This window comes from Anarrhichthys ocellatus, unplaced genomic scaffold (assembly GCF_004355925.1).
Source record: "Anarrhichthys ocellatus isolate YVR2014 unplaced genomic scaffold, GSC_Weel_1.0 scaffold39, whole genome shotgun sequence".
NCBI lineage: Eukaryota > Metazoa > Chordata > Actinopteri > Perciformes > Anarhichadidae > Anarrhichthys > Anarrhichthys ocellatus.
Genome location: NW_022280069.1, coordinates 2,798,797 through 2,815,156, shown reverse-complemented (window position 1 = coordinate 2,815,156; position 16,360 = coordinate 2,798,797). Strand labels below are relative to the sequence as shown.

General features: G+C 47.3%; 2 protein-coding genes across 4 annotated transcripts in view; one reads left to right on the top strand and one right to left on the bottom strand.

Annotated features, from left to right (window-relative positions):
* ptpn23a (protein tyrosine phosphatase, non-receptor type 23, a) overlaps nucleotides 1–10,568 on the top strand; it is a 14,615-nt gene extending 4,047 nt beyond the window's left edge. The window contains exons 6-24 of the mRNA XM_031867486.1: nucleotides 73–204; nucleotides 278–358; nucleotides 461–592; nucleotides 738–785; nucleotides 1,765–1,821; nucleotides 1,926–1,984; nucleotides 2,101–2,180; nucleotides 2,563–2,677; nucleotides 2,769–2,834; nucleotides 3,270–3,415; nucleotides 3,819–4,136; nucleotides 4,232–4,386; nucleotides 4,559–4,890; nucleotides 5,077–7,537; nucleotides 7,800–7,984; nucleotides 8,110–8,214; nucleotides 8,353–8,491; nucleotides 8,697–8,810; nucleotides 9,310–10,568. Of these exons, the coding sequence (XP_031723346.1) occupies nucleotides 73–204; nucleotides 278–358; nucleotides 461–592; nucleotides 738–785; nucleotides 1,765–1,821; nucleotides 1,926–1,984; nucleotides 2,101–2,180; nucleotides 2,563–2,677; nucleotides 2,769–2,834; nucleotides 3,270–3,415; nucleotides 3,819–4,136; nucleotides 4,232–4,386; nucleotides 4,559–4,890; nucleotides 5,077–7,537; nucleotides 7,800–7,984; nucleotides 8,110–8,214; nucleotides 8,353–8,491; nucleotides 8,697–8,810; nucleotides 9,310–9,900 (5,316 nt within the window). The 3' untranslated portion in view covers nucleotides 9,901–10,568. The remainder of the gene's footprint in view (nucleotides 1–72; nucleotides 205–277; nucleotides 359–460; nucleotides 593–737; nucleotides 786–1,764; nucleotides 1,822–1,925; nucleotides 1,985–2,100; nucleotides 2,181–2,562; nucleotides 2,678–2,768; nucleotides 2,835–3,269; nucleotides 3,416–3,818; nucleotides 4,137–4,231; nucleotides 4,387–4,558; nucleotides 4,891–5,076; nucleotides 7,538–7,799; nucleotides 7,985–8,109; nucleotides 8,215–8,352; nucleotides 8,492–8,696; nucleotides 8,811–9,309) is intronic.
* Nucleotides 10,569–11,538: 970 nt separating this feature from the next.
* scap (SREBF chaperone) overlaps nucleotides 11,539–16,360 on the bottom strand; it is a 30,754-nt gene continuing 25,932 nt past the window's right edge. For all 3 annotated transcript variants that reach the window (XM_031867484.1, XM_031867483.1, XM_031867481.1), the window contains exons 20-23: nucleotides 16,175–16,341; nucleotides 15,962–16,042; nucleotides 14,550–14,756; nucleotides 11,539–14,414 (exon numbers count right to left, since the gene is read on the bottom strand). In XM_031867484.1, coding sequence (XP_031723344.1) covers nucleotides 14,169–14,414; nucleotides 14,550–14,756; nucleotides 15,962–16,042; nucleotides 16,175–16,341 — 701 coding nt within the window. In that variant the 3' untranslated portion in view covers nucleotides 11,539–14,168. The remainder of the gene's footprint in view (nucleotides 14,415–14,549; nucleotides 14,757–15,961; nucleotides 16,043–16,174; nucleotides 16,342–16,360) is intronic.

Genomic DNA, 16,360 nt, shown 5'->3' with positions numbered 1-16,360 from the left:
ACACACACACACACACACACACACACACACACACACACACACACACAGTCCCACTGACTCTCTGCTGTCCAGGGGATGAAGGTGTCGTGTACGCACTTCCAGTGCTCGGCGGGGGCTTTCTCCTACCTGAGAGACCATTTCAGCCACAACTTCAGTGTGGACATGAGCCACCAGATCCTTAACCTCAGCATCAACCTCATGCTGGTAGGTGACACACACACACACACACACACACGTAGAAACATGTCTCATCCACCTGTGTGTATCTGCCTCTCAGGGTCAGGCTCAGGAGTGTCTTCTGGAGAAGTCCATGTTGGACAACAGGAAGAGCTTTCTGGTGGCTCGCATCAGCGCTCAGGTCAGCTTCTTACCATTAGATATGAATCTCATTTAATTATATCGCATCATGTCAATCAATGATTCCAATGTTGGCGGTTTATAAGTGGATGTGGTGCTGCAGGTGGTGGATTACTATAAAGAGGCCTGCAGGGCGCTGGAAAACTCTGAGACGGTGTCCATGCTGGGAAAGATTCAGAAAGACTGGAAGAAACTGGTCCAGATGAAGATCTACTACTTTGCTTCTATTGCACATGTGAGTCTAATGAGAGAGAGAGAGAGAGATAGAGAGAGAGACAAGTGTGTGTGTGTGTGTGTGTGTGTGTGTGTGTGTGTGTATGAACGTGTCTGTGTGTTGTCATTTGATTATTTAGTAACAGTTTAGTTTGTTCTCTTCACAGCTTCACATGGGGAAACAGGCCGAGGAGCAGCAGAAGTATGGAGAGCGGGTAGGACCAAATTTCCAAATTAGGATTTGTTTTTTCCTTCCACTGTCGATGTGCTGCTGATCACAGCATTGTTCCAGACCGAAATTAACCGTCTCTCTGGGAATTAAACCGTTTCTTGCAATACTTTGCGAGATCTTGCAAGTAATTCAAAACGTATACTAGTTTCTGCAAGAAATACAGAAAGAAATCTGCTAATTTTCCAGCAGTTTTCTGTCTGTAAAGCCTCAACACTGTGTATCACGCTCAACGAGACCACTATTTCATCTCACAGCAGCACAGAAATACTTTAGCTCCACTTGTCACAAAAGCTGCAGCAAATTCACTTTTGTTTTGGTTCACAATTAGGGATTGAAATTGACATATTGACACCAATGCCGTTATCGATTCTGCTTCCAGGTCCGGTTCTTTATCGGTTCTCTTATCGATTCCTGATCAATTTTCTGTGTGGGGGAAAAAAAGTACACAAGTTTCATTATCTGAGTTTAACCCAGTGTAGAAGGTCTGCCTAATAACACTTCAACACGTTAGAATGAATTACAAGGCTCCTTTTCTTTAAAGGACATAACTTGGAAAACAAATATAAAACTTTAATAACTTTAAAATTGATAAAATAAACAATCTTTCTTCATTTTTGTAACACTGGATGAAGGACGTGCTGCTCGGTTGGGCAGCAGCGGCACTCGTACATAGAGTGACTAATAAATGGCATTCCTGGAATTTAAGCCCATGTTGCGTAGAAGGATGTTTCCTCTTATTGCTGGTGTTTCCACCCTTCCTAGGAATAAGTATTTTACAGACATTACAACCAACACGGTTGACATCTTTCTTCGTGAAATGAAGCTTCTGTAAGCTAGTTTTACAGTCTTAGTAAGCTGCCTTCCCTCTTGCTAAATGTCTCGATGTATTCTCTATCTCACTCCAGTTTTCCTCTCCCCTGCGTGTCCTCCTGTTGCTCACCTAAATGTTCTGTTTCCATCAGTTGGCGTACCTGCAGAGCTCTCTGGACAAGCTCACCGAAGCCATCAAGCTGGCAAAGGTAGAATGTTACCCAGCATCACACGATTAGATGATTTCAGTGGCACCGCAAGCCCGTCTTTAGTTTTGTAAACCAACTCCTCTGTGTTTTCTTGGTACAACCAGGGACAACCTGACAGCGTGCAAGACGCCTTGAGGTTCACCATGGATGTTATCGGGGGAAAGTGAGCAATAACTCTTGTGTCACTTGTCATTTTTGTTATTTCACTGGTGTCTTACTTCAAAATCAGAACCTGCAGAAATACAGTTATAGTTAGAACGTTGTCTTTTTCACCCGCAGGTTTAATTCAGCCAAAAAGGACAATGACTTCATCTATCACGAGACGGTTCCTTCTCTGGAGACTCTGGCCTCAGTGAAAGGTAACAGGAAGAAGCTTCAGTGGGTTCTCCTGCACCGTCTTTATCACCGTGTGCATGCAAAGCAGCATTTGCATATGGATGTAGTTTGTTGCATGTATGTATGTATGTTGTGTGTCTATGGATTTATTTAACTGGGTGTGCTACTGGTTTGTGCAGCTATGTGACTCAGCAGGTTTCACTAATTTAAGATCTTACCTTTTATCCAAAATGCTATCATTGGTTCTCAAACTGGCTGGCTGTTGTTAAGAGGACAAACGAGAGAGGCTGTAGCTCTCCTGCTATTGATTTTGATCCCTCGTGTTCGGTTGATCGATTCTCTATAAAGTCGAGCTCATGTGTTACTGTGATGCCAGTAAAACCAGCTGCTCCGTGTCCTCCCAAGGTGCCCCACTGGTGAAAGCTCTACCAGTCAACCCCACAGACCCCAGTGTTACTGGACCAGACCTGTTCGCCAAGTTGGTGCCAATGGCCGCCCATGAAGCCTCCTCGCTGTACAGGTTGGCACCTTCAGTGGACGCCAAGTATTAGACAAGTGAAGAAGAGTGAGTTTAGTTTGCTGATGTCTGCGGTTATGTTTTCTTTTTCCAGTGAGGAGAAGGCCAAGCTGCTGAGGGACGTCATGATCAAGATCGAGAGCAGGAATGAAACACTAGAGTGAGTGTGTGTGTGAGTGTGTGTGAGCGAGCATAAGGAGCTTTTCTGCAAAATAAATGAGCTAAAATGTGTGTGGCTGTACCGAATAGTTCGAAGCATCATTCATAACTTTGGCATTGAAATTCTAAATCAGCTTTTTTCAATTTAAGTGCATTTTAGGACTCCAACTGAATAGTTTCTAGATTTAGAATTGGATTGGTCTATAAAAGTTTGTTGAAGATCAAGGAGATGAATATAAATTAAATATAAAATGTCAATAAAAAGAGGATGATCATTGGACATCTTGCTTTAAGAATCCATTGTTTTCCAGATGTTTGTACCTTTTTCATCCTCAAAAGTAAAAGAGATTTACTGAAAGGAACAGAATTATTATTATGTTTGAAACCAGACCTCACTGTGTCGGTACGAGCTGACTGGTCTCGTCTCCTCCTGCAGGCAGTTCATGGACTCTCTGGGCTTGGAGCCGGAGTCGGTGGACAACCTGGACATGTACAGCCACATCCCTCCGGTCCTGATGGAGAAGTGTGCTGCTCTCAGTGTCCGACCCGACACAGTCAAGAGCCTCATCCAGTCCATGCAGGGTCAGTGAGCACACACACACACACACACACGCACGCACACACACACACACACACACACACACACGCACACTTTGACTGAACAAAAAGTCTTGATTTATGATCTAGTTGTTCCTAATTAGCGAAAACAAATTAACAAACTGACGTTCTGAAGAAAAACCTTGACTATTTTGAGAATAACTTTAACGTTATATTTGTTTTGACAATTACATGAATCATATGCATACATTTTTAATGTAATGTGTATAAATCTAAGCTGCTGAATATACTGTAAACTCACATTCCAAACTGGGAGAACTTATTCTAAGTCTTGTTTTGTTTTTTTTGCCATATTCTTTATGATTGTTTGTGTGTTCTCTGCAGCTTCAGGGTAAATAACGCCTGTCACATTTTCTTGCCTCCGTAGGGCTCTCGGGCGTCTTCACCGACGTGGAGTCTTCGCTGAAGGAGATAAGAGACGTCCTAGAGGTGGACGAGGCCAGCAGGCGAGCCCTCCAGGAGGTGGGCGGCCCCGCTGCGGGCGAGGTGCACCCGGCAGCGCAGGCCCAGGCTCTGGCTGAGATCCGCAGGGACCTGGAGAAGTACATGGAGGCCCACGAGAAGGCCAGTTTTACCAACACGGAGCTCCACCGGGCCATGCACCTGCACATCAGCAACCTGCGTCTGCTGGGGGGGCCACTGGAGAGTCTGAAGGAGGCCCTGCCCCGGCCCCAGCTCAGCGAAGGTGAGGGTGTGTGTGTGACGTAGAAGGTTTAGCACAGTAGCCTAATTTAGTTGAATGAAGGTTTGATGAAAGTCGTATTCTGTGCGTGTGTGCAGAGGAAGTAGCAGGGCTGCAGTGTATGAAGCGGATCCTGGGGAAGGTGCAGGAAATGAGGGAACAGAGAAGCTCTTTGGAGAATCAACTCCGCGACCTAATCCAGCAGGACGACATCACCTCCACCCTCGTCACCACAGAGAGGGCAGACATGAGGGTATGTGGCTGACCTGTGACTCCCTAAAGACAATGCAGATTGTAACTTCAAGGAAGAGAGCTTAAAATTGCACCAGAGCCAGTAGGTTTTGTGTCCGCTTGTGGCTGAAGTATAGTAAGTCTTTTTGAAAAAGCATTACACAGACACCTCTAACTAACCGGCGTCCTTTCAGCGTATATTTGAGGAGCAGCTGAAGAAGTACGAGCAGGTGAAGGTGTACATCGAACAGAACCTGGCAGCTCAGGAGAACATCCTGAAGGCCCTGACGGAGGCCAACGTCCAGTACGCCTCGGTCCGTAAGGGCCTGAGCCAGACGGAGCAGCAGTGGAACGGCACCGTCCAGGGACTGGTGGGCTCCTACGAAGCCTACGAGGACCTGATGAAGAAGTCTCAGGAGGGGAAGGAGTTCTACGACGACCTGGAGGCCAAAGCATCCCGTCTGCTGGAGAGAGCGAAGACCCTGTGTCAGACCAGGGCCGAGGAGAGGAAGCCCGCCTTGGAAAAGTGAGGCACACATTTATAACGATAGAGTTTTAATTGCAGGAGTGAGGTTCTTGAAAGTTTTGAAATCTGAAATACAAGAAACCTGTATTTTGAGTTGTGGTGGATTACTCTCGCAACGAGGATCTGGTTTTGTACTGTCAGATCCTTCATTTACCGATACTCTCCGTTTGTTTGTCTCCTCCTCAGAGAGATCCAGAAGAAGCCCCCAGCACGACCAACGGCAGCCAAGCCCTCCCTGAAGCCAAAGGCTTCGGATGTCGACTCGGCCGGCTCCAGCCTGGATGATACAGAGTTGGCCCAGCTGAGTGCAGCCATCTTGGCCTTGGGGGGTGACCTACCCGAAGAGCTCCGCAGCCTCCCCCCTGACATGTCCTCTTTCCCCTGCTCTGCTGCTCGTCTTCCCGGTCCCGAAGCCTTCATGCCCCCTACCGCTGGCTCTCTGCCTTGGCCTGGTGCTCCAGCTGCTGGTCTTGCTCGCTTCCCTGCCAACCTGCCTCCTCCAGAGCTCCTGGCGCGGATCGCTCAGTTTCCTACTTCTGGACCTCTGCCACACGGACCCCTCCCTCAGATGACTGCACAGATGCCTCCGTCAGGTTATCGGCCACCCCATCCTCAAGCCCCCCAACCTGGCCTTGTAGCCCCGACCCCAGTCCGGCCTTCTACCACCATCGTGGATAACATCCAGGCCCCTATCCCCAGCTACGCCCCGGCACCACAACACCACCATGTCCCTCCTGCAGCCTCTACTGGCTACAATGTACCCCCACAGATGGGGGCCTACCCCCAGTTTATGCCCCGACCAGGAATGCCCGTTCAAGGCCCACCACCGCAACCACAGCAGCAGAAACAGCCGTACCCTCAGCCCATCGGGCATCCACTGCCTCAGGGGTACCAGCCTGGGCCAAGGGCTATGCCTGGTCCTCACCCTCATCTCCAGGCTCAGCAAGGCTACCATCATGGATATATGCCCCCTCAGCCTGGCGTTCCTCCCCATTACCAGCAGGCGTTCCCGGGGCAGCTGCAGCCACATCAACAAAATGGCTATCAGCCCCAGCCCCAGCTCCCCCAAGGCTACCAGACTGCACCGGGCTATGCACCCCAGCATCACCCTCAGATGATTCCAGGCTCCATGCAGAGGCCACCTCATGGCCAGATGCCACCTCAGCATGTACATCCACACATGCCCCCAACTTCTCAGCCAGCACCCCCTGTGTCTCAGCCCTACCTGCCCCATCCCCACCAACAGATGCCCCCTGGACTCCCTCACCAGCACATGATGCCACAACATCAACAAATCTCAATGCCCCCTAATGCCCAGCACATTCCGCCCCACCCACAGATGCAGATACCAGGTGGTCCCAGAGCACAAATGCCCCCCGCAAGTCAGCCAATGCCACCAGTCTCTCAGAACTACATGCCTCCTACAAGTCATCCCATTCACCCGACCCTGCGGCCTCAGATGCCTCCAGCCTCACAAGCTCACATGGCCCCCGGTCCTCAGGTCCACCTGCCAAGGGGCCCAATGCCACAGATGCCTCCCAGTGCACTACCTCCACAACATCACCCCCATCCCGGACAGCCTCCGATACCAAACATGCCCCAACAGCCCATGCGGATTCCCGTCCAGCCCCAGACTCGGCCCCCTCATTCTGGGGGGGTGTGCTACCCTGGAGGGGCTCCCATGATGCCTCAGCAGCCTCTGGCTCCACAGCCTGCAGCTCCCCAACAACCTCAGGCTCCTCTTCCCATGACCCACCCGCAGCCCTCCACTATGTATCCTTCAGCTCCAGGAGCTAATGTGCCTCCAAGTGCTCCACACGTCCCCACCGCACAGCACATGATCCAGCCGGCTCCTGGAGGTCCTCCAGCGGCTCAACCACCCAACGCTGTCCATCCTTCCCCTTCGCCTTCCCCCTCCCCATCTCCCTCTCCAGGTCCTACTTCTCTGAGTCTGAACCCCCAGCAGAGACCCACGCCACCTCCTGCCCCTGGAGGTGCAGCTCCTCCCACTCTTCCCTCCCCCTCCGCTGTCTCTCCCTCCACATCGTTGTTTCAGCGCCAGAACTCAAGCACAGATGACCTCCTCTCTTCGAGCCCCGAGAGCCAACCAGGAGGCCCCAAGGCCCCCACCAATGTCCTCCAACCCACCAAGGCTGACCCGCAGGATGGGGAGCGTCGCAAGAAGAGCTCCCAGGGAGTTCTGCTGATCCAGGGTGACCCATACCAAGCGCCGGAGCGCGTCGCCCGTCTTCACGGCGAACTGGAGCGTTACAGAGCCCGGGTGGATTCTCTGGAGCACCCCTCGGAGAGCGAGGGTGGCCTGTCGGTGCTAGACGCCCGCTGGAAAGAGCTACAGGACCAGCAGGAGAAGGACGCCCGCCAACTGTCCATCGCCATCGCCCGCTGCTACACCATGAAGAACCGTCACCAGGACGTCATGCCCTATGACCTCAACCGCGTGGTGCTGCAATCGGGCAAAGACGACTACATCAACGCCAGCTATGTGGAAGACTTGTCGCCGTACTGCCCTCGCCTTATTGCCACGCAGGCTCCGCTCACCGGCACAGCGGCGGACTTCTGGCTGATGGTGTACGAGCAGAAGGTGTCACTGATAGTCATGCTGGTTTCAGAGCAGGAGCTGGAAAAGGTACGGAGTTAAGTTTAGTCTGTGCAGGGATTAACATGGAAGTGATTAAAACAAGTATTTATAATAAAGAGGGTTATTTTCTTTCTATTATTAATGATATTTAGACTTGCTGAAACATTTAGTTTCGTGGATATCTATTGATATTCAGCTCGTCTAGTTTATTGTTCTATAGAAGCACCCTGTAAAAGTCATTTCCTCATCCGTCTCCTATCCTCTTGTTGCCGTCTGCGTGTTTTAACGTCGTCTCCTCGATCTCTCTCAGGGAAAAGTCGCGCACTACTTCCCGACGGAGCGCGGCCAGCAGCTCGCTCAGGGACCAATCACGCTCAGCCTCACCACGCAGAAGACGACGCCCACGCACGTGGAGCGCATGATCAGCCTGCAGTACCGCGACCAGAGCCTGAAGCGCACCGTCGTCCATCTCCAGTTCACCTCCTGGCCGGAGCTGTGAGACACTTATTTTTAGTTTCTATAGAAAAACACACACACACACACACGGCTCTGATTGTGTGTACAGTTTGTTTTTGGGATTCATTATTCGAGAGTCATCGTTTATTTATATTTTTCATCAGGGGTCTTCCTGACAGCAAGAGCAACCTGCTGCGATTCATCCAGGAGGTTCACGGACACTACCTCCACCAGAGGCCCTTACACACACCTGTCGTGGTGCACTGCAGGTGTGTGTGTGTGTGTGTGTGTGTGTGTGTGTGTGTCAGATTGCGAAATGATGCCTAAATAGCACCTGAAAACAATATATGCATGTATGTAAATAGTGTTGCTAAATAATCAGCGTCTGTCCTCTTTGTCTGCCTCAGCTCGGGCGTCGGACGCACCGGCGTCTTCTGCCTGCTGTACGCCGCGCTGCAGGAGCTGGAGGCGGGAAACGGGATCCCAGACCTTCCATTGCTGGTGAAGAAGATGAGACAACAGAGGAAGAACATGCTGCAGGAGAAGGTCAGACACACCGACCTCAACATACTGCAGAAACTCTGTATTTCCATTCATATCATAGGCTGATGGCTGGAGCAGATGGTTATTGTTTACATTTATTTATAAATCACACTCTGGCTTTAAAACTCACCAGGCACTGTAATAATAGCAGGATTACGTACTCGGAGTGAAGACATATTTGAATATTCTCTCTTGCGTCCGTCTCCAGCTCCACCTGAAGTTCTGCTATGAGGCCGTGTTGAAGCACGCTGAGCTGGTCCTTCAGAGACACGGCATCACGACCGCCACCTGCAGCAAGAACACCAGCTCTGCAGCCACAAAGGTCTGACAACACTCACAACTCGGTTCACAACACCAGATGGTCAAATATTGTGGATAAGGATCTGGTACCAGCAAATGTTTTTCGTTCTTGCAAATTTAACTCAAACTTTCTGGTTATGGTTCATGTTATGTTTTTTTTTTAATGTTGTAATTTAGTTTAATGTGGCTCTACAGTGTTTATTATTTACAAGTCTTTGTATTCAAAATGTCCGCTGTCAGAAAGGAGTAGAGTTGTTCCTCTAGTGAACTCTTTGAGTTATTCCCCGGTAGCTTCAATCATTCTCACTTTAGTGTTAATGTTGTATTATCTTACATTTTGCTCACCTGATTGTTCCAAAGGACTTCTACGAGTTGTGGTCAGACGAGGTACTCCTCTTATTTCTAGTGGAAATAAAAGTTTATTAGCATTATTAGTTAGTTTATTACTATTATTAGTTAGTTTATTAGCATTATTAGTTAGTATTATTAGTTTATTTGTATCTGAACCTGTCTCTCTGCAGCCTTACTCCAGACAGGAGTCCCAGCAGGACATCGTCCTCGGTGGTGACATGCCCATCAGCTCCATCCAAGCTACCATCGCCAAGCTCAGCATCCGGCCTCCCAGCGCCACAGACCCCGCCATGGAGGCCCCCTCTGGGCCGGTCGACGCCGTGCTGGACTCGCTGGGTGACGTCCAGCCGCTCCAGGAGCCCGTCCCCTCCACAGACCTCCAGCCTCCCTCCTCTTTCAGCCCGCCTCTCATCTCCCCTACCCACTCTCCTCCACCGCCGCCCAACGGTCTGGACGCGGTCTCCCCCTCCACGCCACCGGCAGCCGACCACCAGGAGGTCCCAGACCTCACGCCCGATGTCGTCAGCCCGCCTCCGGCCTCCTCGGCCTCCTCGGCCTCGGCTCCCTCGTCCCTGGAGCTGCTGGCTGCACTGACGCCCGAGGCCTTCTCCATGGAGGGAGGGGGCAAGGGGAAGCAGCGGGTGACCAAGCAGAGCTTCCTGCAGCCGGCCGAGGGTAAGGGTCTCCACGGGACTCGAGGGGAGGAAGGCGACGACCCGCTCAGTAGCCTGGACCCGCTGTGGAGCCTCGGCAAGCGCTGAGCCCGCCGCCACTCTCACTTTACCACCAGGCGTCAGCGGAGGCCTGTAGCTCGTTCTAATCCTGCTTTTTAAAGAAGAAAAACTAAAGCACTGAATCCCGACAGTTTGAGACATTTTAGCGGTGTTGATTACCAAGACGTGCCTGGTGGCAGACGGTAGGGGTTCAGTTTTGAAGTTTGCTTTAGTGGTGGGGGGGAGGGGTGATACCTGAGACACAAACACACTCCTTCCATCACTGGTGGCTTCTGGGACCAGATCGCTATGCACTTGTCTGTATTCCTTCACTCCTCCTGTCGCTCTTTGCTGCTTTTCTTTCTAGATGTTTCTGCACTCCCAGCGCCACATCTGGGCCCCCCAAAAAAAACAAAATCCCAGCATGCACTTCACTTTCATAGCCCCCTCCACTTTTCCACAGGGTGTGATGGTTGTTTCTTCGGCCGCTCCCTTCTGTGATCGGTTTGTTGACCTGGAATAATGGCTGCATGGCGAGTTGCAGGCAGGAGCTACGAATCAGCACGTCCTAACCAAGTTGATTTTTTTTTTTCTTCATCTGTAACACTGTAAATATCTTAAATAAAGTTAGACTATTCCAAAACGTTCTTCTGGTAAACTTTCACTAATCGTTCATTATTGTAAAAAAATAATTAAATAAATCCAGTAGACAGACAGACTGTTGTGGTATCAAAGCCTCTTTATTTGGAAATTAGTACAAAGTCTTGCGCTTTTTTTGTGTGTTACAACATAGTGAATAAGTTACCTCCACTGCTACAGCCTGCGCACATCGTAGCCAATGAGGAGGATTTAACACAGAATCTGATTTCTACTTGTTCCGGCAGCCGGCGGAGCATCAGATGTGGACCACAAAGTGTTAAATATCTGTCGTCATTGTGAGGATGCAGCCGCAGGAAATGATCTTTTTATTTACTTTGTCTCGTTTTAACAACTCAAAAGACTAGAAGGATGTCGTGGCTGCATCCACGGACTTTTGATATGGACGAATGAAAGAAGGTTTGAAGCAGCAAAAACAAATGTTTACTAAAAGTGAAGTAAAAGTGAAGTTGTATAATGGATTGTTACAAGTCCACGTGTGATGAACCAAAACATTGAAAATAAGCTAAGATTCTATTGAAGTCAGCGCCACACCGACCCTCCATCTTTAAAGGAATAGTTCGACATTATGGGAAATGTTTATTTGCTTTCTGGTGCAGAGTTAGAGAAGATCAATAACACTCAGTTTTTTGACTTAGCTAACCTGTAAGCTAAGTGTAAAAATGATAATTCACTGTTTTTGTAAAGATGAAAGAAACAGTATAAATGTGTTAATTATAGAGCTTTAAAGTTGCCGGTAGGTAGACGTTATCATCTGACCGAGCCACTGTCCTGTCTTTATGCTAAGCTAACTAGCTGTAAGTTAACCGTTATCTTAATACTAAACTAGAGTGGTATCAATCGTCTCATTTCACTGCCAGTAAGCGATTCATGTTGAGCATCTTCACCAAAATGTCAAACTTTAGCTTTAAATCAAAGTCACATTTTGCAAGAAAACAAAACAAACAACATAAAACATTTTCATCTCTAAAGCTTTCAAAACTACCGTCTGACAACCGAGAACACGAATGATCAGGTCACAGGTGTGATTTCTTAAAGGAGACGATGCCACTGAAGTGAAACCACACCTGTGACTCTGTAACCTCGACACGCGGCAGGTGTGGAACTAACTCGGGTTACCGAGTCAAGTCGAGTCCACACTTCCTGTTTGAGCGTCAGGGGGTCAGCAGTGCATTGAGTTAGTGTTGCGATACTTTAACAGGATATTTAGTCGCTGTATTTATTTATGGATTTGTTCGACACTACATCCAGTAGATGGATGATTGAGAGACAATACATTCTGTGTGATGGTGTTTGGGGACGAGTCTTGAACCTGAAGCATTACATTCTTTCAGTTAGAAGTTAAAAACACCGACTGGTACGGGATAAAACGTCCCACTATTGACTTGTTAGTTTAATTACTTTATCAAAGTATTCAACAGATTTGAGGTACAAACCAGTAATTCATCAGCCGTAAATATAGAACTGATTCTAATAATAGCTTAATGAGCCAATTAGACAAATTATTATCGTGAAACCTCAGGAAGCCGTTTCCACAAGCGTCTCGTGAGTTCTTCTGATGCCGTTTATTACTGCGTATTATGTATCGTACGCTGTTGCGCGCCAGTGTTACGAGATCACATTTGGACTTTATCAGTAGAAATTAAAAAGTGCGAAGTAATAAGAGTCTGAACATAATGTTCCTCAGTGCAAGACAACCGCTAACGGCAGCTAGCTCTACTGCTGATTCTGATGCACATCTGTTCTTCACACCGTTAGCATGGAGGTGTAGTGTTAGTTTGTACCGATCGGGTTGTTCCTGTGTAGTGAAAGAGCCGGTGACTGATATCGGATCAGTGCAGACTCGACCGATACCTGGTCCAGAATTTAAGGCGTTTCCAGCACTGGTATCAGAACTCTAATTATCGGCTTCATTAAGAGTTTTGTGGAAATGTTTTACGACTTATCAAAACGTTTCACATCGACAGTGAATGAGAAATAATTGTATGAAACAGTGATAATTCTATTCAACGTTTGTATTCTTTTTCAGTGTTAAAGAAAAGTTTTAATGTTCATACATCAGGTCCTATGTAGTTCTTAGATTTTAGGATATGAATTAATCATCAGTTAGCTCTAAACAAATTACTTAATTTGACAAAAGTTAAATTTCTCTCAGAAATCTAAAAATGAAACCGTCTAAAACAAATTGACCACAATAAAACATGTGTGTGTATTGTTAGCTGACTGACAGGTTTTATAAAGAGACACACTGACTGTCTATTGCTTCACATTGTCACCGAGCGGCTGCAGGTTTACAGACAAACACGACAACGAGACGTACTGGACGGGTCAGAATGAAAACCCAGGATTGGAAACAGTTGAAGTTGAACCGGTTACAGTAAACGGCAATGTTTAAAAAAGAAAAAAAAAATCTCTAAAGGGCACAATTTATTCAAAAAATACGACAGCCAATGTAAACATGACGTCAGCTAACGACAGCCTGTGCAGAACAAAGTCAGTATTCTCATCCAAAATTCAAGCAGTTTAGAAAACGGAGGTAGCCGAATGAAGGTGTAGCACACGGGGGGGCCCCTCGTACAGCATCAGTAACCCCAGAATCAGAGGCCGAGGGGGGGGGGGGGGGGGGGGTCAAAGGAGGAACCTTTTCTGCTACGGCCCCCCCAAACCACACAACATAAACACTTCAGTGTTTCCAGTTCGATATCACAAACAATCGTTTTAAAACCAACCCCGCCCAACACATAATCACCAGCTTACATTTATTTCCACATTGTTATAGTCTTGTTTAAAAACTGGGATTAGCCATTCATAAACCAACTGTTATTCAAAAATGTATCGCTAATAAATAATAGATTTATAGATATAAAAACAGCCCCCTATGGAGGTTTACTTTACACAGTAATCATCACTTATCCCTCTCACACTCACACTCACACTCACACACACACACACACACACACACTTCAAGCATTACCAATCTATTTTTGTTCTCAGCAGTGTTATGCCATAAAAAGGGCGTTGATTCATTCATTCAGTCTCCAGAACACGCACACACACACACACGCACACACACTCTATAACTGCGCAGCTCATCCTGAGCTCGCTGTGGCTGCACTTTGCTGTTCAAGCGAAAGAGGCAGCAGGAATATTTAAAAAAAAAAAATAAAAAATGAGAAAGTTTTACCTTCCTCTCTGGGCGGGTGGGGTCACAGTGAAGCCCCACCCGTGTAAGCAGCATAGAGGGCAGAGCCACAAAACAAACACGCATTTAAAAAATAAAAATAAAAAGCACAAACTGGTGACTGGTGGATCCTCTTTAAGTGAGAAACATCCAGCTTCTCTTGAACGGACCTCAGGACCCTCGTAAAATGTCCACAATTCGGTATCAAAAGTACGTCACCTTCCTCCAGGTTGCACAATCAGTCCTCAGCTCTTTGTTTCCTCATTACATCCAGGCGTGTACTTAAAACATCCACACAAAAAAAAGAGAGCTTCCTATGCAGAGGGAAACCGGTCTAGTCATCGTGTCTCCTTTGGGTGTCAGAAACAACAAAAGAAGGGAAAGAAGGGAAAGACGAAAGGATGAATGGGTAAAGGATGTTCTGAGTGCATGTTTTTTTTTGTTCCCACCGACATTAACAACCGCCGTCCGTCTCTCCTCAGTCTAGTTTTTCCAGCACAGAGGGAACGTACACCAGGCTGAGTTCGCTGCCAAAGTCACAGATGATGGCGGCGTTGTCGAGCACGAGCAGCTGCCGGACACCCTGTCCGTCGCTGCTCTGGCCGAGGTAGACCGTCTGCAGCAGGTCGCCGAAGTTCAGGTCCCAGAAGGAGACGCAGCCCTGGCCCCCCGTCACCAGGAGAGACTCGGAGATCACTCCCAGACTGGCCCCACAACCCGCCTCCTGGTGAGGAGAGGGAGGTAAACGAGAGTATCGATACTGCTGCAGTGCATTTTTTTATTATTAATTCTCAAGTTAAAAAAAGGTTAAGAAGGAAACTGCTGGTGATTGGTGCTATTATGAGGCGTTGAACTGTACCTGCTGTATGGAGTAGAGCTTGATCCCGGTGCTGCGGTCCCAGATACAGATGAGGTCATCCAGTCCCGAGCTGATGACACACGAGGTGGTGCAGACGAGCGACGTGACATCGCCACGGTGACCGTAAACATGGCTGACGCGACTCCCTGTCAGGACGTCCCACAGGCAGATGGCGCCGTCTTGCCCACCACTCGCCAGAACCATCGTCTGAGGAGACCAAGTACAAGTAAATTATTATCTTCATGACTTCTTTTGACAAACTATTCGATGACGTTTAATGACATTTTACGCTTCACTGCACTAACTTTTTCCACGGGATTTTTCATAGTATAGAATGTTGAAAAAAAGTCTAAGTATTGCAAAATAATCAAATAAAAAGCACTTTTTAGACATAAGTAGAAAAATATCATGAAAAATCTGTCAAAAAATGCCATAGTACAGTAAGTCGAAAAATGTAAACAGTCATAGTATAGCATGTCGAAAAATGTAAACACAGTCATAGTATAGCATGTCGAAAAATGTAAACACAGTCATAGTATAGCATGTCGAAACATGTAAACACAGACATAGTATAGCATGTCGAAACATGTAAACACAGTCATAGTATAGCATGTCGAAAAATGTAAACACAGTCATAGTATAGCATGTCCAAAACATGTAAACACAGTCATAGTATAGCATGTCAAAACATGTAAACACAGTCATAGTATAGCATGTCAAAACATGTAAACACAGTCATAGTATAGCATGTCAAAACATGTAAACACAGTCATAGTATAGCATGTCGAAAAATGTAAACACAGTCATAGTATAGCATGTCGAAAAATGTAAACACAGTCATAGTATAGCATGTCAAAACATGTAAACACAGTCATAGTATAGCATGTCAAAACATGTAAACAGTCATAGTATAGCATGTCGAAAAATGTAAACAGTCATCGTATAGCATGTCAAAACATGTAAACACAGTCATAGTATAGCATGTCGAAACATGTAAACACAGTCATAGTATAGCATGTCGAAAAATGTAAACACAGTCATAGTATAGCATGTCAAAACATGTAAACACAGTCATAGTATAACGTGTCGAAAAAAAGTATATAGTATAATATATTGAAAAAAGTCATTGCAGGATTACATCTAATACACTACTACACTGAGCCCTCTCTAACAAAGTCACACCAGAAATGACAACTTTTAGAAAGGTACTGGCTGCATGGCACCTCATGGCATCTCACAAGTACAAGTTCTGTCATCAATGCTCGTGCTGTTAGCTAAAGTTAAAGATTTCAGTGGAAAACTCTTCCCTCAACTGGTCCTGGTTCCTCAAAAGTGTGTCTGAGTATGCATATTTTTTATGCATGAGTTTTCTGGTGGTGTAATATCGTGTTAGAAGAAGGTCTATTACTGACCTGGTCTATGTAGATGGCTGTGATCCCTCCAGAGTGACCCTGCAGAGTGAAGAGGCAACACGAGTCCTCTAGACGATAAACCTGATCAGTGAACACAGAAAGAATGTATTAGGATTAAACAATAACACAAATAAAACTGTTTTTATACAACACTGTTGGATGCTAACACGTCAGACAGAAGCCTGACGTGTTAGCATCCGGTGTGTGTTATACCCGGACAGTGTGGTCCTGGCTCCCGGTGACGACCCTCCCGGCAGCCGCCCGCAGCACAGTGATCGGCTTCTGGTGAGCGCACTGAACCGAGCGCGTGAGCTGGCAGCTGATCACATCTTCGCTGCTGTAACAGGGAGAGGGAGGCATGCTGCCTCGCCCAGGGGCACCTGGAGGAGGACGAGGAGG